Raw genomic sequence first — 21,942 nt, 5'->3', positions numbered from 1 at the left:
AGTCGGGGTCGGCCGAAACACGAAACCCAATGCAGTGCAATGGGATACTATGGTTCCCAGGGTCTGAAGGAGAGGAAACTCTCCTTCAGGCCCTGGGATCCATATTTAAGTGTAAAATAAAGAATTAAAATAAAAAATATTGACATACTCACCTCTCCGAAGCAGCCTGGACATCGCCGCTGGTAACCGGCATCTTCCGTTCCTAAGAATGGCGCTTGAAAGACCTTTCGATGACGTCACGGCTTGTGAATGGTCGCGGCGGCCCACGTGACCGCTCAGCGACCAATCACAACAAGCCGTGACGTAATTCTCAGGTCCTAAATTCCTCATTCTAGGAATTTAGGACATGAGAATTATGTCACGGCTTGTGATTGGTCGCTGAGCGGTCACGTGGGCGGCCGCGACCAATCACAAAGCCGTGACGTCATCTAAGGTCCTTCACGCGCTCATTCTTAAGAAGGAAGGCTGCCGGAAAGAAGCCGAGGGTGAGTATATTCCTATTAGGTATATACTCACTCTCGGACGCGCCCTGCTTCTTTCCGGCAGCCTTCCTTTTTAAGAATGAGAGCGTGAAGGACCTTAGATGACGTCACAGCTTTGTGATTGGTCGCGGCGGCCCACGTGACCGCTCAGCGACCAATCACAAGCCGTGATGTAATTCTTATGTCCTAAATTCCTAGAATGAGGAATTTAGGACCTGAGAATTACGTCACGGCTTGTTGTGATTGGTCGCTGAGCGGTCACGTGGGCCGCCGCGACCAATCACAAGCCGTGACGTCATCGAAAGGTCTTTCAAGCGCCATTCTTAGGAACTGAAGATGCCGGTTACCAGCAGCGATGTCCAGGCTGCGTCGGAGAGGTGAGTATATCAATATTTTTTATTTTAATTCTTTATTTTACACTTAAATGTGGATTCCGATACCGAGTTCCGATATCGCAAACATATCGGAACTCGGTATCGGAATTCCGATACCAGATTCAGAAGATTGCCGACCTCATGGCCGACCCCACACAGGGGTCGGTTCGGGTTTCATGAAACCCGACTTTGCCAAAAGTCGTCGACTTCTGAAAATGGCCGACCCGTTTCGCTCAACCCTATAAGCCACAAAAGGTCATTGCTAAAGAAGCTGGCTGTTCACAGAGTGCTGTATCCAAGCATACATTAGCTTCAGTATAAGGCTGGAGTCACACTAAATGTATAAAAATAGGTCTGATTCTCACCTTCTAGCCTGCCATCTAGATGTAGAAGAGCTAGACCCATCATGGGACAAATGGATTATCATCTTCTCTGCGGAAAGGTGAGGAATATTGTTGTTTTTTTAAAGTGTTTTGCAGAAGACAATGGCGTTGATGGAATGGGTGAGGGCATAAGTATGGTTTAATTAAGATATAAAGAAGTCTGTGTCATTCTTTCGATTAAAGGACTTTTTTCAGTGCGTGTGTGTGTTTTTACATGACTATGGGTTTACTAATGAGGGCGTCTTATTGACGCCTCTCCATTAATAATCTCAGAGCTTGATGACACATGATAAAACAAAGGTGACCTCAGCCCCCCCCTAACTATCACCCCACTTGCCACCACTACAGAGCAATTGGGAAGAGTTAGGCTAAGTGCCAGAATTGCCATTTCTTAGAGATGCACCTTTTCTAGGACGGCTGAGAGCTGATGTTTTTAGCCTGGTGAGGCTTGTATCCATGGCCTTTTCCTAAGCTATTAATATCAGCACGCAGCTGTCTGCATAGCCTTTGCTGGTTATTAATTATAGGGAACACTACATCATTTTTTTAGGGTCCCCTATTTTAGTAGCTAGTAAAGGCTAAGTATACAGCTGTGAGCTGATATTAATAGCCTGAGAAGCTCCATGGGTATTACCCCCTTCCTAGGCTATAAACATTGGTCCCCAGCCATCGCCTTTCCCTCTGCTGCTTACAAAAACTCCCCCGAAAGAAGGCTTTTTACTGCCAAAACGTGCATAGGTACAGGTTGGCTCCACAGCATACTCATGGTATTTACTTTACCTCACATAAAGTTTGATGTTTTTTTCACTGCATTTTATTTTCACTTTTCTAATTTTTATAGTTACCTCACTATAACATATTTTTCATTGTTGTAATCATTTTCTTGAGGGATTTGCTGATTTGTTACCCTGTGGCGCTACCTTCTGGCCAACTTTGGTATTTGATGTATTATATTTTATATATTTTTTGTCATTCAATAAAATTCTACATTTTTTTGATGAGTTTTTACTATTTGTGTTCATTGTACACCTTTTAGTTTATATAATTTTAGTGTTGTGGTGTAGAACCATTGATTGCCCTGTATTATTCATGGTGAAATTTAACTTTTTTATTCATATCAGTTTTATTTTTAATCTTGCTTACGAAAATAATGCGGGAGCCCACACCATTTTTTTTAGACAAATAGTCTTTTATTAATTAAATACATGTACAGTAAGCTGCATACACTGTACTAATTGTATTTGTCACTGACATCCATATATCTACCCATTCTATGTGTATTTACTGTATGCAATCCATCTCTTCTATCCTGTTGGCTTCTGCTGCTATTTTACAGTACACTGTTTCTGAATTGCCGGATTTTCTTGTATCTAACTAGCTATGTATACATAATATATATATATATATATATATATATATATATATATATATATATATATATATATAATGTTTCCCTGATATTTTTATATCTATTTATTCAATGTGTATGTATCTATTCTATCTATTCTATTCTAACCTGTCACTCTGTGATTTTCTGTACGCGGCAGATGAATTGCCGGCTTTTCAAAGGACACTGGTGCGTAAAAGTCGGACCACCCTCGCATGGTCCGAGTACTGTGCGATTTATTTGCTCACACCCATAGGCTTGCATTGGTGAGTTTTGGCCACGCCTCGGTTCCAATCACGGCATACTGCAATTTTACACGCACGTCAGATACGTTTAAGGAAAAAAGCGCTGATGTGACCTTCCCCATAGATTAACACTGGGCCGAGTGCTATGCAATGTTTTCTCACATAACACTCTGCCGTATTCTACGGTAGTGTGACTCTGGCCTAATAGTCAATGTGCATGATCATAGCCATGACTGAAACTCCAGACCTTAGACTTATTCAGACACATGAACACCCCTTGGGCCATGGTCATTAGGCTGTAGATTCTCTCATCCGAGAGAATTGGGTAGATTATGCTGATGATACTCTAATCAAAATCTAATCAGAGACTAATCCAAGTGTCAGTGTAAGGAAAATATGGAGAACAAAATGTTTTCATTTTCTCCATTTTGTGAATCTGCGGAAATTGGTCTACACTCGGATGACATCTGAGTTTTTCCGATATTTTTCCCATCCTTAGACTTGAGTGGGTGAGTGGCATCCAATTGCAAAGTGAAATCACAGCATGCTGCAATTTTTGTCACTGACAGTTTTGGTCTGTGAAAAAAATAGTGCATTAGTACTGCCCTACAGAATAACATTGGTCGGAGCGCTATCCAATACAAAATCGGATAGCACTCACCTGATGTATACGCTGGTATAAGTGAGCCCTTCAACCCACTAATTGCTAACTAAAATCTGAAAGAAATAAAAAGTTCAAAACTTTAACTCCCTCATGCCCTTTGACATAAAGGGACGTCATACAGCAGGTCAGTTTTAGCATTTAGTAAACATGATAAAAAAAAATAAAACAATTTGGGAATTACACTTTTTTTTTATTTCACTGGGTATTTTTTTTCTAGTACACTATATGGCAAAATTAGTTGTGTCATTTAAAGTACAACTTGTCTTGCAAAAAACAAGCCCTACCTAACATGGATATATTGACAGAAAAATAAAAAAGTTATGGCTCTGGGAAGAAGGGGAGCAATAAACGAAAAGGCCAAAACGGTCGTGAAAGGGTTAAAACAAACGTGAACTTATTTATTTTATTCTTCCTATGGAAATAAATTATAAATGTATTATTGATTGCAACTCAAACAATGATGGCAAAATGTCCTTTAAGGATGGTATATTACCCATTGTAGACAAAGAAAAGGTTATCATACCTATTTGGCATTTACTGAAGTAATTACATTGACATAAAGAAGAATTATTATACATATACAGCTCTGGCAACAATTAAGAGACCACTGCAAAATGTTCACTTTGTCTGATTTTTCTCTTTATAGGTATATTTTTGAGTAAAATGTAATTTTTTTTTTTTTTTTGTCTCCGAATTTCCAAGCAATAAATGTAGTTTTTTTTTTCTGAAAAGGAGAAATGGTCAAAATTAAAAAAATAACCAGTGCTTTCAGACCTCAAGTAATGCAAAGAAAACAAGTTTATAAACACTTAGAAATAAAAATACTAATGCTTTGACTCAGGAAGAGTTCAGAAATCAATATTTTGTGGAATAACCATGATTTTTAATAACAGCTTTTATATATACAGTATATATATATATATATATATATATATAAATATATATATATATATATATATATATATATTTATTTATTTATATTTATATTTAGAATTGTATGTTGCACATCCACTGAATACATTTCCTCTTTTGGCTTTATGTTTTATTAGAACTGTAAACAATGGTGAATTGGGGGCCCCATGTAACAGTAACTGTTCATGCGCTCGCTCATTTTACGACCCCGTCTGTGGTGCCGATGGAGTGCAGTATTTTTCAGCATGTTATGCAGGATGCGCGTCTCAAGCTTCCAGTGATGATGCTAACAAGGTACGTTTGAGGAAACAGTTTTTTCTAATGCACTCCCACTTACCATATTTATTTGTTGTGATCTTACTGTTCATAGAAATTAGTATTAAAATAGTGTGCAAATATCCTTAGTCTATTTTAATACTTTTTTTACTTTTATACTGTGTTAGGAATGCAACTATCCAAAGTTGACAACTTCCCATGGGCATTAGAAGTGCCCTTATTATGCAGCTAGACTTAGGTCCTGATTCAATAACACTGACATTTTGTATGCTAGTCTTAATATGGAGCATGCAATCATAAGACGTGCAAAATTCATTAAGAGGCACACACCACTTAATGATTTGGCTCAGGGGTGTGCACTCATCATCAGTGGTGTGCGCCTCTGTGCACATCGCAGAGATGTTCTGCAGTCAGGTACTGGAAGAATACTTCTGGTGTAGGGAACACGGCCATGTTTGCTGAGTTTGTTGGCGGGCATTGCCATGTCCCATCTTGCTCAAGCTCTTCCTTAGCTTTGCGTTGGCTGAACTTCCTGAAAGTGGAGTGAAAACAGTAACACTTACATTTTTCACAACTTCACATTGAGCAAAGATTTTGCAATTTTTCAACAATGTTTTACTCTAGAATACTGATGTATACACTTTGATAAATTGGGGCCTTATTGCCAGCCATGATTTCACTATTAAAATGCCAGCTACATTAATCCCATTCTAGAACCCACCATTGTGCTCTTATAAGGGTTTTACTTGCTTCACTGAAACCCTAAACGCCATTGAAGTGAGTTACCGATTAAAAGGTTTGTACAGTGAAAACAAGCTTTCATGTATCCACAGTATAGGTGATGACTTGTTGATCAACAGGAGAGGTAATTGGTGGGTGTCCAACCACAGGGACCCACGCCTAATGGCAAAATGTAAATTTTTTATTCCGATTATAAAATTGAGGGGCGAGTTGGTTGCCGATGATTGGCATTCCCGTAGGGAATGAATACAGAGACAGTTTAGCATGTGTACCCCCTATTCCATTCTACCCCCTAATCCATTCTACAACTGATATAAGCTCCCCATTCTGCCGATCAGTGCAGGTCCCAGGGGTCGGGCTACATCGGTCAATATGTTATCAACTATCCAGCTGAAGAAAGATGTGAGGGATATTCTGCAGCATGGGACAGAATAGTAGGCATGAAGCTATGACCAAGGGGCTACTTGCAATGAATTGACTTTTTTTAAAAGTTTTTCTTCTTGCGATATTAGCAACTTTTGAGTCCTTTTCTTCAACATGTGACCTCAATTCAGCCTAGCTGTCCCACCTAGTAACTTTTGGTTGGACAGGAAGTTGCTTTACTAAGCCGGAGTCACACTACCATAGAATACGGCCGAGTGCTATGCAAGAAAACATTGCATAGCCCTCGGCTCAGTGTTAATCTATGAGGCCGCTCACATCAGCATTTATTTTCTCAGTCGTATTCGACGTGTGTGTAAAATGGCAGCATGCTACGATTGTTGCTGAGACTCACCAATGCAAGCCTATGGATGCGAAAAAAAAAAATCGCACAGCACTCAGACCATGCAAGTGCTGTCCAATTTTTACACACCGGTGTCCTTTGAAAAGTTGACAATTCATGTGCCGCGTACAGTAAAATCACAGAGTGACAGGTTAGAGTAGAATAGATAGAATAGATATACACATAGAATAGATAGATATAAAAATGTCAGGGACATATATATATATATATATATATATATATATATATATATATATATATATATATATATATATATATGATATATTTGTAAATATATTACATAGATAGATAGAAAGAAACCGGCAATTCAGCGTCCGCGTAGTGTAAAATCACAGCAGGAACCGACAGGATCGAGGAGGTGGATTACACACAGTAGATGCAAATTGAATAGGTAGATATACATATGTCTGTGACAAATACAATTAGTACAGTGTGTGTGCAGCTTACTGTACATGTATTTATCATCAAAACCACAAAAAGAGGACTTGAAAATCCTCCAAAAATCTATAATAAAAACACCAAGAAGAAGGCAAAGATGCTTACCTGCCCGGGCCTCAAAACAAATGCACTATCGGGGTGAAGTGGACCCAATTAAAAATGGAGGCTACACAGGTGCAGTAATACCGATGAGACAGCCAGCCTACAATCAGGGAGTGGCCGTTTGGTACACCAGTGCGCAAAAAAATACAGTCCGTATCAGGCAATGTTCACACACAAGAGATGCAGAGCATCTGACTCACAGCCTATTAATGACACCCATACTCTTAGATCAGGCGGGCTGCCCAGTGCTAACTAAAATGCATCCTATGTGAATGGAGGCCACAGTTTACAGAACAATCTAGGCCCACTTGCACCTTTATTGGTATTACTGCACCTGTGTAGCCGCCATCTTTAATTGGGTCCACTGCACCCTGATAGTGCATTTGTTTTGAGGCCTGGGCAGGTAAGCATCTCTGCCTTTTTCTTGGTGTTTTTATTATAAATTTTTGGAGGACTTTCAAGTCCTCTTTTTGTGGTTTTGATGTTAGAGTAGGACTCGCAAAACGCGAGGTTGCGGCTTCCGTATTTTGTACATGTATTTAATTAATAAAAGATTATTTTTCTGAAAAAAATGGGGTGGGCTCCCGCGTAATATTCATACCCAGAAGAGGGAAAGCTTATGGCTCGTGGCCGATGTTTATAGCCTGGGAAGGGGGTAATACCTATGGAGCTTCCCAGGCTATTAACCCCTTCATGACCTTGGGATTTTCCGTTTTTCCATGTTCGTTTTTCGCTCCCCTCCTTCCCAGAGCCATAACTTTTTTATTTTTCCGTCAATATGGCCATGTGAGGGCTTATTTTTTGCGAATCAAGTTGTACTTTTGAATGACATCATTGGTTTTAGCATGTCATGTACTAGAAAGCAGAAAAAAATTCCAAGTGCAGTGAAATTGCAAAAAAAGTGCAATTCCACACTTCTTTTTTGTTTGGCTTTTTTGCTAGGTTCCCTAAATGCTAATACTGACCTGCCATTATGATTCTCCAGGTCATTATGAGTTCAAAGACACCCAACATGACTAGGTTAGTTTTTATCTAAGTGGTGAAAAAAAATTCCAAACTTTGCTAAAAAAAAAAAAAATTGTGCCATTTTCCGATACCCGTAGCGTCTTTATTTTCATGACCTGGGGTCGGTTGAGGGCTTATTTTTGCATGCCGAGCTGGCATTTTTAATGATACCATTTTGGTGCAGATACGTTTTTTTGATCACCCGTTATTGCATTTTAATGCAATGTCACGACAACCAAAAAAACGTAATTCTAGCGTTTCAAATTTTTTTCTCGCTACGCTGTTTAGCAATCAGGGTAATACTTTTTTTTATTGATAGATTGGGCGATTCTGAACTACCAAATATGTGTAGGTTTGATTTTTTTTATTGATTTATTTTGAATGGGGCAAAAGGGGGGTGATTTAAACTTATATTTTTTAATTTTTTTCACATTTTGTTAAACTTTTTTTTTACTTTTGCCATGCTTCAATAGCCTACAAGGGAGGCTAGAAGCTGGCACAACTCGATCACCTCTGCTACATAGCAGCGATCATCAGATCGCTGCTATGCAGCAGAAATGCAGGTGTGCTATGAGCGCCGACCACATGGTGGCGCTCACAGCTACCGGCGATCAGTAACCATAGAGGTCTCAAGGACCTCTATGGTTACTCTGCAGAAGCATCGCTGACCACCGATCATGTGGCGGGGGTCAGCGATGCGCTCATTTCCGGCCCTCCGGCCAGAAGCGCCGGTTAAATGCTGATGTCAGCGTTTGACAGCGGCATTTATCTAGTTAATAGCGGCGGGTGAATCACGATTTCACCCGCCGCTATTGCGGGCACATGTTAGCTGTTCAAAACAGCTGACATGTCCCGGCTTTGATGTGGACTCACCGCCGGAGCCCTGCATCAAAGAGGGGGATCTGACCTCGGCTGTACTATCCCATCCGAGGTCAGAAAGGGGTTAATATCACCTCACAACTGTATACTTAGCCTTTACTGGCTATTAAAATGGGGGATCCTAAAAAAATGACATAGGGTCCCCCTATAATTAATAACCAGCAAAGGCTATGCAGACAGCTGCAAGCTGATATTAATAGCCTGGTAAGAGGCCATGGATACTCCCCCCCCCCCCAGCTTAAAACATCAGCTCTACAAAAATTATGCGGGAGCCCACGCCATTTTTTCCAGAAAAAATAATCTTTTATTAAATAAATGCATGTACAGTAAGCTGCACACACTGTACTAATTTTATTTGTCACAGACATCTATATATCTACCTATTCTATTTGTATTTACTGAAATTTTAAGAATCAGCAGAGGGTAAGCGGACAGCTGGGGGCAGATGTTTCTATCTTGGGGAGGGGGTAATACCCATGGAGCTTCCCAGGCTATTGATATCATCTCACAGCTGTATACTTAGTCTCTATCTATCTATTCTATGTGTATATCTATTCTGTCTATTCTATTCTGACAGTTCACGATATTAATTTATTGTATGCGGCAGATGAGATGTCAGGTTTTCGAGGAGATGGGTGTGTATGCGATTTTTATTTTCTCGCACCCATTGACTTGCATTGGCAAGTCACGTTCAATGTACACAGCCAAAGACAGCATGCCGCGATTTTTTTTCTCAGTCCGATTCTGTGCTGAGTAAAAAAATGCAGATGAGCAGGGAATCATAGTCAGAGTGCAATCCATTTTTCACGCAGATGAGTTTGAGCCTTTATAATGGTAATATATGGTGGCCCAATTCTAACGCATCGAGTATTCTAGAATATGTATGTAGTTTATTTATGAATATTTAAGAATATTGCAATGAATACACAGGATATTCCGGGTAAAATATATACATTATCGGTGAAGTGGTGTTTAAATCCCTTGCCAATATCACTGATTGGTCGCGGCCGGCCGGGCTCAACCAATCAGCTCAGCGTGGTTTAAATCCCAAGCCAATATTGCTGATTGGTCACGCCTGGCCGGCCGCGACCAATCAGCGAAGCGGTGTTTAAATCCCGCACCAATATCGCTGATTGGTCACGCCAGGCCGGCCGCGACCAATCAGCGATGCGGTGTTTAAATTCCGCTCCAATATCGCTGATTGGTCGCTGCTCTCCGGGCGCGACCAATCAGCAAAGCGTGGTTCAAATCAAGGGCCAATTCGCGGCCGGACTGCGTCTGTTGCTGATTGGTCGCGGCCAGCCGGGCGTGTCCAATCAGCGAAGCAGTGTTTAAATCCCGCGCCAATATCTCTGATTGGTCGCGGCCGGCCAGGCATAACCAATCAGCGAAGCGTGGTTCAAATCCCGTTCCAATTCGTGGCTGGACTGCGCCAATATCGCTGATTGGTCGCACCCGGCTGGCCATGACCAATCAGAGAGACGTGGTTCAAATCCCACGCCAATTCGCGGCCGGACTGCGCCTGTCGCTGATTGGTCTCGGGCAGCTGGCGAGACCAATCAGCAACGCGGGATTCCCGTTACAGACAAGCAGACAGAATTAGACGATTATATAGTAGATACCCGATGCGTTAGAATGGGGCCACCATCTAGTATTCATGTAAACATTGGTGCTTACATTTATGTTTTAACCCATTGGACACACTGCCATTGTTTTTCTCCTGTCTTTATTTTAAGAGTCAAAACTTTATTAGTCATCTATCACTGTATGACAAGATGACTTATAGACAGGATGACTTATAGTTTTCAAAGACACCATTTATTTTACCATATGATAAACTTAAAAATGGAGAAAATGTTTATTCTCTCACTTACACACTGTCCTCCATGTTATTCTCTCCCTCAGAGACTGTCCTCCATGTTATTCTCTCCCTCACAGACTGTCCTCCATGTTATTCTCTCCCTCACACTCTGTCCTCCATAGTTTTCTCTCCCTCACACACTGTCCATGTTATTCTCTCCCTCACAGACTGTCCTCCATGTTATTCTCTCCCTCACAGACTGTCCTCCATGTTATTCTCTCCCTCACAGACTGTCCTCCATGTTATTCTCTCCTTCACAGACTGTCCTCCATGTTATTCTCTCCCTCACAGACTGTCCTCTATGTTATTTTCTCCCTCACAGACTGTCCTCCATGTTATTCTCTCCCTCACAGACTATATAACAATATAAATAAACCCGGCACTCAATTAAGGTGAATCTCATCGGATTTAATAAAGCAAGAAACGTTTTGGCCTATATGGCCTTCTTCAGTCAACTATGTACAAAATTGAGAAAATATAATGAGTTAACATCACTCAAAAAAAGGACAAAATAAAGTATATACACAAACACAACAAAATATAACGGTCACATAGAGGAACTCATGATGTAATATAACAGAGAGACACCAAACTATTACACAATGGAATGCAATCTCTGGCTCAGGGTGTACCACTAACAGTCTCAAAATTGTGCTGATGTATCGGCTATGATGATAAGACAATATAATGAGTGCCAAGGTGGGCTATGGGACGTACCGTGCTGCCCGTGGGGGCTGTAGAAAATGGGGCAGTGTATACTGCCAGTGCTGGTAATCTATGTGAAAGGTAAAACAGTGCCAGTTAAAAGGCAGTGAGGTACAAGAAAAGGCCCATGTAAGTAACTTGTGAGAATTCATACCATAGAATTATACTATGTGCAGGCTCGCAGGGTCCGGCTGTATAGAGCAAGGAGAAAGTCCTCGGTAGCCTAGGTCGGGGAGAACACTATTAATGAGTTGCTGTGAATGGCGAGCAGTGTGAGGGAGTGCGGGTGGTACAGACCTGAGAGGAGGAAGTACGGTGTACCAGCGAGTCCTGCCGACGCGGTATCCACCGCTTGTCTGCCCGGACTGCAGGCGTGCGGTGTCTCATGTACGAAGGTGGGCGTGGTTTGCGCCTATACTGACGTGGAGGGAGAGAGAAAAGGCTGGGCGTGCGCACTGTGTGCGTTCCAGTGACCTCATTATGCACTCCACAGAGTACGGTGGCTCAGAATGGGCAGAAAGGTCCCGATGGTGCAGGAAAGGGCCGTGAGTTATTAAAGTGGATCCTAGATGGTGTAGATCAATACCGGTGACTCTGTAAAAGGAGAGACAGAGTTAATACATGGTATATGACATATACAGAATTGCACACACAGAGTAAGTTAACAATGGTTGAGAGAAAACTAATAGCATATGAGTATAGCTAAACTTAAAACAGGTATACGCTAAAATGAGCATATAGGGCAAAATTACGTGAACATGACTATGAAAGCAAGTATGTACCCATGTTTCATAGAAACGACAACAGGTCGTATTCTCTGTTGAGGCCCTTAGGATAGAGGGTCCCCAACGTGTGAATCCAGTATGCCTCACGTTGTTTCAATCTTTGGATTCGGTTGCCACCTCTCCGTGATTCTGGTACATATTCAATAATCTGAAATTTCAGTTGTGAAACATTATGGTTATGTGCATTATAATGTTCGGGTACGGGGAGAAGGAGATTTTTGCACCGAACTGTAGACTTGTGTTTACTAATTCGGTCCCTGACGGGCTGTGTTGTCTCCCCAATATATAACAAGCCGCAGGGACATTTGAGGAGGTAGATGACGAACGATGTGTCACAAGTATAATAGCCCCTGATGTTAAAGCGTTTGCCTGAGTGAGGATGGTGAAAAGAATCTCCTCTGATAACATTACTGCACTGGTTGCAGTGGAGACAGGGGAATGTGCCGAATTTAGGATTTTGTAAAAACCGTTGTTGTGGGGTTATTTTTGGGGGAGGCATGTCCGCTTTGACAAGTTTGTCTCTAATGTTTGGTGCTCTTTTGAAGCAGGGGAGGAATGGTGTGCGGAACTCTGGGACCCTAGGATAAGTTTCATGAAGCAAATGCCAATATCTTCGGATGGTTCTATGAAGTATGTAAGCATAGGGATGATAGGCATGAACAAACGGGATCCTGTTGGATCCTCTGTCCCTATTTGCAGGATTGGTTTGAACTGAGTGGGGAAGGACTGAATTTGGGTAGCCACGTTGACGAAATTTAGCATGGAGCTCCTCGACCCTTGTAGAGCATATAGTGTCATTAGACACGATACGATTGATCCTTTGGACCTGAGATTTGAGTATCGAATGTTTCATAGATTTAGGGTGAAAGCTGTCAAAGTGGAGGAGGCTGTTTCTGTCAGTCTCCTTCGTGAAAAGATCTGTAGAGAGCGAGCCATCGTCCTCTTTAATGATCAAAGTATCTAGAAAGCTCAGTCTTTTAAGATCATGGGCCATGGTGAAGGATAAACCAGGCCAAGACGTGTCAAGGAACTGATGGAAGCTCTGTAGAGACTCGAGTGGGCCTACCCAGATACAGAAAATATCGTCAATGAAGCGTTTCCATGACCGATTGTGGTTACGGAAAAGAGGATGAGTATAGATGAGTGTAGCCTCATAATCCGCCATATAACTATTAGCATACGGGGGCGCGACATTCGACCCCATCGCGGTCCCCCGTATCTGTAGATAGTATTTATCTTGAAACATGAAATAGTTGCATGAAAGAACAAGCTTTAACAGATCAACGCAAAGATCGATCTGTTCACTAGCCATGTGGGTGGAGCTGAGGAGACGACGTATAGTGCCTATACCTTCATGATGTGGGATTGAAGTGTATAGGTCTTTCACATCAAAAGACACTAAGAGGGCTTCATTAGGTATGGTACCTAGTTGTTTAATATGCGATAAAAAATCGCCCGTGTCTAAAATAAAAGAGGGTGCTTTTTTAGTTAGAGGTGTGATCACTTTCTCAAGGTAAACTGCCAGGGGGGATAAGATAGATTCAGTTGAAGCGACTATGGGTCTCCCCGGTGGACTTTGTACATTTTTATGTCCTCCATGTTATTCTCTCCCTCACAGACTGTCCTTTATGTTATTCTCGCCCACAGACTGTCCTCCATGTTATTCTCTCCCTCACAGACTGTTCTCCAACGCTGATTGGTCAAGGCCGGCCGGGCGCGACCAATCAACGACGTGGGATTTTGGTTACAGACAAACAGACCCTTAGACAATTATATATATAGATTATTGGTAATATTGGTCTTGTTGTTAGAGAACTTACCCTTTAATATGGGTATTATTGGCAATATTGGTCTTCTAAAACAGTTTTTTTTTTAGTAAGGCTATGTGCAGATGATCAGGATCTGGCAGCGCTCTAGACGCAGCACATGGGTGAAATTTCTCTTGCAGAGACTTGCGCCTCTACAAGAAAAATAGAAATGCTGCAGTCTGGAGAGACACGCCGCATGTCCGCCGCAGGTGATCCGCAGGTGTATCTGGATGCATAGTGGGCATGGGATTTCCTGAAATCCCATCCAATATGCTGTAACATCTGAAAGCTGCAGGTTGGATGCTGCACAAGTATGCAGCATCCAACCCGCATCATTTACTGATTGTGGGCACATACCCTTATAGTTTGGTGATAATGCATTTAGGCAATTTTCACACTTCCATTTCCACATACTTTTTGTCTGTTCTGTTTAGAGGAACGGACAAATGGAATTATTGTGCACAATAGATCAATTGCATATCTGATGCAAATGGAAAAAGAGGGGCCCAATTGATTATTGTGGGGTCCATCTGTTTTTGAGGAGTGAAAAAATAGTGCAGTTTGCAGAACTTTTTTTGCTGTTCTAAAAATTGACTCATAACAAACTACAAAACTATCAAAGGGTTCCTCTGCCCCCGTTTGCTTCAGTTATACAACAGATCTGTTTCGCCATGGCTCCCTAGAAATAGGGTTACTACCCTGATGTTCCATCTGCGCTGCACAGCCTATAAAGTCACTCAGCCCAGTCCCGATCCTTACCCAGCACACTGAACTGGGTGGGCCATGCATCATTTGTTTTTTGCAACAGTGCACCCCCTAATAATCAAGAGAAAAGCCCCATGGCATGCATTTTGAGATTGCATGTAAAATATGCTATATTTTGTTTTCCTCCAATGTCAGGCACAGTTATATCTGCACTGAAGACACGCTCCTCTTGGGATGTGGGTGAGCGGTAGAGGGGATCTATGTGCTTCAAAAGCCAAAGGCTGCATTTCTGTCACAATCCTTGACCGTGCCAGCCATAGTGATCCTGTAAGGCCACGGTCACACGTTCAGTATTTGGTCAGTATTTTTAGCCCCAAATACATGCATTTATGTAAGAAATCATTTTTTCCCAAAGGTGGAAAATCCCTTTACTGCTATGCTTCATGTACTTTGGTGGAATACCTGAGCTCAATACTCTTAGACATAGTTTTTGTTTTTAACACAGACATATTCATTCTGTCTTACAGATTTATACTAATTGTGAATGTATTGGGAGTCCAGTCCGGGAAATAGCACAGAGGACACTCAGCTTAAATGTCACCGATGCCCTACCTGGAAAATGTGAAACGTCATGTACTAGCTTGATATTGTTCATGGTCTTTTTCTTTTTTGTTGTTGTAACCACCTTCATGATTGCCACGCCGATTACGATAGCCATTCTGAGGTTAGTAACACTTATATTGAGAAGTGTGCTCATGAAGTTCAATGCCATGTTATGCACATGAAGCTCAATGCCATGTTACCAGCCATTTGACCTTTAAACATTGGTAATGTATTACCTGATATCCATACAGTTTGGCCACACTTCCGAGTCATGGTTGGAGCAGACCAGGGACACCATAGATGACTCTAGACCATACAATGACCTCAATATGCAAGTCTATTTTGTAGTAACATTTGATCACACCAAATCATGAGTCTGTCACCCGAATTTTGCTACTTCATCTAGGACCAACATGATGTTGTAACAAGGGTACCGGGGGGTGTAGTTGTGGCCAGGTCACTTAAAGACACAGTTCTGCGACAGAGCCCACTAAGCACAAGGTCAGCGAGCACCCCCAGTCCTTTGTACACATAAGACGTAAATGGGGCAGTTTTTTCCCACAGTTTACCTGTTCTCATTGGTCACTGCAGTCCAGGCAATAAGAGTCCAGAGTCACCACTAGGGATCCAACAGGGAAAACATTTATTTTGTTGTTTATCATAAAAAGGTGATGGAACAAGGAAGGGTATTAAAAACAAGGTACAACATCGGATTCCTTTTCTTTCCCTGACACTATCCATGGGCCGTACCCAAAAGTCCATGGTAGCCAGTATGTACAGTCCTCCAACTGCTGGTATCTGGGAGGGGAGACCCCTTCAGCGGAGGCCCTTTCCAGTCCTGAGGGCCTGTGTTGCAAGTCCTTAGATCCTTGGTATAAGTCCTCAGCCCAGGGCAACAGAGCTCTCCCATCCGGGGGGTCTGGCAGTGCCCTGTCTATAAGCACGTCTGCTCTGGTAGATGATTTGGACAGAATTGAGTAAGTTGCAGATTCCTCTCACCTTGTGGCTGCTAGCCCAGCCCCTCTGCTTCTGGCTAGCCCATGAAATTAACTGTTGCCTGTCCCTAACTCTACAACAGTGACACTCAGGGAAACTGAGGGAAACTCACCACATTACACCATACATTATAAGGGCATTATATGGCGTTACATAGTATAACATCACGAAATCACATTACGATTGTAAACATGTAACAGATTTATAGGAAGTACACCGAGGGTCATACGGAGGAAGGAGAACATAACTGAGGGGGTGTGCCACCCCGTTACACTGTCAGGGCAGAGATCCTGATTCCAGTGATGTATGACTTATCTACAATTTTGGTAAAATCCCTGTTTTCTCTGCTGCAGATCTGCCAGTTCTCTGAATGCTGAGCTCTGTATAACCCCGCCCACACCATTGATTGGCACTTTTCTGTATACACTATGCATAGGCAGAAAGCTGCCAATCAGTGATGGGGGCATGGTTGGACTACATGGCAGTAGATTTACTAGTCCTCTAGTGATAATCTCCTCCTGAAAAAAACTGTGATTTTCTCAAAACTACACTAAGCAGCCCAGTAAGTGACATGACAAGGTAATCAGGGACTCTGTCTCTACATCATTCCGCTCTTGGGTGGCAAAAATCTAGTGGCAGATTCACTTTTAAACAGTTCCAATAATATAATGCAACACTCTTTCCCCGTAGTTATATTACATTTAGTATTTCATTGCAGCCAGGGTTATTGCTCTACCCATTGGTGATAGTCACGGCTACTCAAGTTCTGAAGGTTTATTTCTTTTAAGGTACCGTCACATTAAGCGACGCTGCAGCGATATAGACAACGATGCCGACAGCTCTCCAGCGACCAATGATGCAGAAGTCCCCGGGTAACCAGGGTAAACATCGGGTTACTAAGCGCAGGGCCGCGCTTAGTAACCCGATGTTTACCCTGGTTACCAGTGTAAATGTAAAAAAAACCAAACACTACATACTTACATTCCGGTGTCTGTCGCGTCCCCCGGCGTCCGCTTCCCTGCACTGTGTAAGCGCCGGCCCTAAAGCAGAGTGGTGACGTCACTGCTGTGCTTTGCTTTACGGCCGGCACTGACACATTCAGTGCAGGAAGCTCTGAGCAGCAGCGCGGACGCCGGGGGACGTGACAGACATCAGAAGGTGAGTATGTAGTGTTTTTTTTTTACTTTTACAATGGTAACCAGGGTAAATATCGGGTTACTAAGCACGGCCCTGCGCTTAGTAACCCGATATTTACCCTGGTTACCATCGTAAAACATTGCTGGCATCGTTGCTTTTGCTGTCAAACACGACGATACACGCCGATCTGACGACCAAATAAAGTTCTGGACTTCTAGCTCCGACCAGCGATATCATAGCAGGATCCTGATCGCTGCTGCGTGTCAAACACAACGATATCGCTATCCAGGACGCTGCAACGTCACGGATCGCTATCGTTATCGTTGTTAAGTTGTTCAGTGTGAAGGTACCTTAAGTGTACGCTGTCACGTGTCATTTATCAGATTAGAAAATACAAGAAAGTTTTGTGTTTATGGCTTGTCCAAGGAAGTAATGCAATCATTCTCAATTCTGATAAAGAAATGGTAGAAACAATGTCAGCAATTTTGTAATTGTCAGTTATGTAAAACAGGTCTTGGCTGGGATATATCTCATTTACATAAATGCTTTTTCCATTTTTAATGGTGATTTATGTGACTCATAACTCATTTCTAACTTTATGTAAGGAAACTATCTCTAAAGTTCTGGTCAGATTTGATCATTTCACAGCCACAGTGATATGAAAGAGTACTTATTTCCTTCCATGATTAAAACAATTATGTTTTCTGATTTTATCACCTATTCTAACAATATGGAGTAGTGATAGCCAGATCCGTGGATGTTCGGGTACTTTGGGTTCGACTGAACATTTAAAAAAGGTTTGGTTTGGGTAGCAGAAGGGTACTTAGATACTTTGGTTTGCTTAACCTGACTTTGAATCAACATCACTGCCAGTCACACTACCCCATGACATTGCCAACCACAGTGTAATCCACGGTATCTCCATTGCAGAGTCAACCACAGCACCTTATTTACAGAGCTGCTCATTGTATTATAATGCCATCCACAGTGTCTCTATTGCAGCTAGCTATAGTGTCCCCATTACAGTCCTAGCCATAGTGTCCCCTTCATGGAACTAGCTGTATTGTCCCCATTACAGTGCCAGCCATAGTGTTCCCTTTATGGAGCTAGCTGTAGTGTGCCCATTACAGTGCCAGCCATAGTGTCTCCTTCATGGAGCTAGCTGAAGTGTCCCCATTACAGTGCCAGCCATAGTGTTTCCTTTATGGAGCTAGCTGAAGTGTCCCCATTACAGTGCCAGCCATAGTGTTCCCTTTATGGATCTAGCCATAGTGTCCCCATTACAGTGCCAGCCATAGTGTTTCCTTTATGGAGCTAGCTGTAGTGTCCCCATTACAGTGTCAGCCATAGTGTTCCATTCATGGAGCTAGTTGTAGTGTCCCCATTACAGTGCCAGCCATAGTGTTCCCTTTATGGATCTAGCCATAGTGTTCCCGTTACAGTGCCAGCCATAGAGTCCCTTTTTAGGAACTAGCTTTAGTGTCCCCATACGGCTCCTGCCATAGTGTCCCCTTTATGGAGCTAGCTGCAGTGATTCCATTAGCATGTCAGCCATATTGTCCCCTTTATGGAGCTAGCTGTAGTGTCCCCATTACAGTGTCAGGCATAGTGTCCCCTTCATGGAGCTAGCTGTAGTGTCCCCATTACAACGTCGGCCTTAGTGTCCCCTTCATGGAGCTAGCTGTAGTGTCCCCATTACAGCACCAGCCATAGTGTCCCCTTCATGGAGCTAGCTGTAGTGTCCCCATTACAGCATTGGCCTTAGTGTCCGCTTCATGGAGCTAGCTGTAGTGTCGCCATTACAATGTCAGGCATAGTGTCCCCTTCATGGAGCTAGCTGTAGTGTCGCCATTACAGTGTCAGGCATAGTGTCCCCTTCATGGAGCTAGCTGTAGTGTTGCCATTACAGCGTCAGCCATAGAGTCATAGTTATTAAGGTTGAAGGAAGACTGTAAGTCCATCTAGTTCAACCCATAGCCTAACCTAACATGCCCTAACATATTGATCCAGGGGAAGGCAAAAAAAACCCATGTGGCAAAGAGTAACTCCACCATGGGGAAAAAAATTCCTTCCCGACTCCACATACGGCAATCAGACTAGTTCCCTGGATCAACGCCTTATCAAGGAATCTAGTATATATACCCTGTAACATTATACTTTTCCAGAAAGGTATCCAGTCCCCTCTTAAATTTAATTAATGAATCACTCATTACAACATCATACGGCAGAGAGTTCCATAGTCTCACTGCTCTGAGTCCTCTTCATGGAGGGAGCTGTAGTGTTCCCATTACAGTGTCAGGCATAGTGTCCCCTTCATGGAGCTAGCTGTAGTGTTGCCATTACAGCGTCAGCCATAGAGTCCTCTTCATGGAGGGAGCTGTAGTGTCCCCATTACAGCGTCGGCCATAGTGTCCTCTTCATGGAGGGAGCTGTAGTGTCCCCATTACAGTGTCAGGCATAGTGTCCCCTTCATGGAGCTAGCTGTAGTGTCGCCATTACAGTGTCAGGCATAGTGTCCTCTTCATGGAGGGAGCTGTAGTGTCCCCATTACAGCGTCGGCCATAGTGCCCCTAAAACAGAGCCTACAATAGTATCCCTAGTATTAGTATAGTGTCAGTGGCACTCATGGCATCCCTATCACACTGTTTAATAGATTAACTAGGTAAGTTATTTGAATGTTAGTTTTGACAGATGAGACTCTGTATTCTGTAAAGAAGCGCAAAATGTGCAGGAATTGTTTTTTGTGCACATTTATAAACATTGTATTAAATATATTAATTTTTGCAGGATTTTATGACAGTAAAAATGTTTTCTTTTAGGTGTGTACCGGACAAACAAAGGTCATTTGCACTTGGAGTTCAGTGGTCTTTTATTCGCCTATTAGGTAAATATAATTGAAGTTAGTTACAGTTGTGCTCAAAAGTTTACATACCCTGGCAGAATTCTTACTTTCTTGGCCTTTTTTTTAGAGAATATGAATAACACCAAAACTTTTTCTCCACTCATGGTTAGTTGTTGGGTGAAGCCATTTATTGTCAAACTACTGTAGTTTCACTTTTTCATTCATAATGACAACCCAAAACATTCAAATGACCCTATTCAAAAGTTTACATACCCTGGTGATTTTGGCCTGATAACATGCACAGAAGTTGACACAAATTGGTTTGAATGGCTGCTAAAGGTAACATCTTCACCTGTGACATGTTTGCTTGTGTGTGTGCATAAAAGCTGAGTGAGTTTCTGGGATCCAGACAGACTCTTGCATCTTTCATCCAGCCACTGACCTTTCTGGGTTGTGAATCATGTAGAATAAATATAAACTGCACACTCCTTTTGAATGCAAACAAGATTTCTTTTATTAAAAGTAAAAAAATAATGGCAACCTTTGAATGTCAATGCGTTTGGCCAACTCGGCCTTTACACAACAGTTGCAAAAAATGAAACAAAGATAAAACATAACATAAGTATATACAGTGGTGTAACATGTGTATGTGGTACACATACATGTGGGTGATTTATATACAGTACATACAGTGCCTACAAGTAGTATTCAACCCCCTGCAGATTTAGCAGGTTTACACATTTGGAATTAACTTGGCATTGTGACATTTGGACTGTAGATCAGCCTGGAAGTGTGAAATGCACTGCAGCAAAAAAGAATGTTATTTCTTTGTTTATTTTTTTAAAAAATTGGGAAAAGTTTTTTCAGAGAGTCATTTATTATTCAACCCCTCAACCCACCAGAATTCTGTTTGGTTCCCCTAAAGTATTAAGAAGTAGTTCAGGCACAAAGAACAATGAGCTTCACATGTTTGGATTAATTATCTCTTTTTCCAGCCTTTTCTGACTATTTAAGACCCTCCCCAAACTTGTGAACAGTACTCAGACATGGTCAACATGGGAAAGACAAAGGAGCATTCCAAGGCCATCAGAGACAAGATCGTGGAGGGTCACAAGGCTGGCAAGGGGTACAAAACCCTTTCCAAGGAGTTGGGCCTACCTGTCTCCACTGTTGGGAGCATCATCCGGAAGTGGAAGGCTTATGGAACTACTGTTAGCCTTCCACGGCCTGGACAGCCTTTGAAAGTTTCCTCCCGTGCCGAGGCCAGGCTTGTCCGAAGAGTCAAGGCTAACCCAAGGACAACAAGGAAGGAGCTCTGGGAAGATCTCATGGCAGTGGGGACATTGGTTTCAGTCAATACCATAAGTAACGTACTCCACCGCAATGGTCTCCGTTCCAGACGAGCCCGTAAGGTACCTTTACTTTCAAAGCGTCATGTCAAGGCTCGTCTACAGTTTGCTCATGATCACTTGGAGGACTCTGAGACTGACTGGTTCAAGGTTCTCTGGTCTGATGAGACCAAGATCGAGATCTTTGGTGCCAACCACAGACGTGACGTTTGGAGACTGGATGGCACTGCATACGACCCCAAGAATACCATCCCTACAGTCAAGCATGGTGGTGGCAGCATCATGCTGTGGGGCTGTTTCTCAGCCAAGGGGCCTGGCCATCTGGTCCGCATCCATGGGAAGATGGATAGCATGGCCTACCTGGAGATTTTGGCCAAGAACCTCCGCTCCTCCCTCAAGGATCTTAAGATGGGTCGTCATTTCATCTTCCAACAAGACAACGACCCAAAGCACACAGCCAAGAAAACCAAGGCCTGGTT

At 42.5% G+C, this 21,942-nt stretch overlaps 1 protein-coding gene across 1 annotated transcript in view; it reads left to right on the top strand.

Moving 5' to 3' along the window:
• SLCO4C1 (solute carrier organic anion transporter family member 4C1) overlaps positions 1 to 21,942 on the top strand; it is a 136,325-nt gene that overhangs the window by 82,160 nt on the left and 32,223 nt on the right. Inside the window, exons 9-11 of the mRNA XM_077289742.1 lie at positions 4,585 to 4,741; positions 15,064 to 15,260; positions 20,092 to 20,156. Coding sequence (XP_077145857.1) covers positions 4,585 to 4,741; positions 15,064 to 15,260; positions 20,092 to 20,156 — 419 coding nt within the window. The remainder of the gene's footprint in view (positions 1 to 4,584; positions 4,742 to 15,063; positions 15,261 to 20,091; positions 20,157 to 21,942) is intronic.

The sequence above is a fragment of the Ranitomeya variabilis genome, chromosome 1 (genome assembly GCF_051348905.1).
Source record: "Ranitomeya variabilis isolate aRanVar5 chromosome 1, aRanVar5.hap1, whole genome shotgun sequence".
NCBI lineage: Eukaryota > Metazoa > Chordata > Amphibia > Anura > Dendrobatidae > Ranitomeya > Ranitomeya variabilis.
The sequence above is the reverse complement of the archived record's forward strand: the minus strand, read 5'-3'. Positions and strand labels throughout refer to the sequence as shown.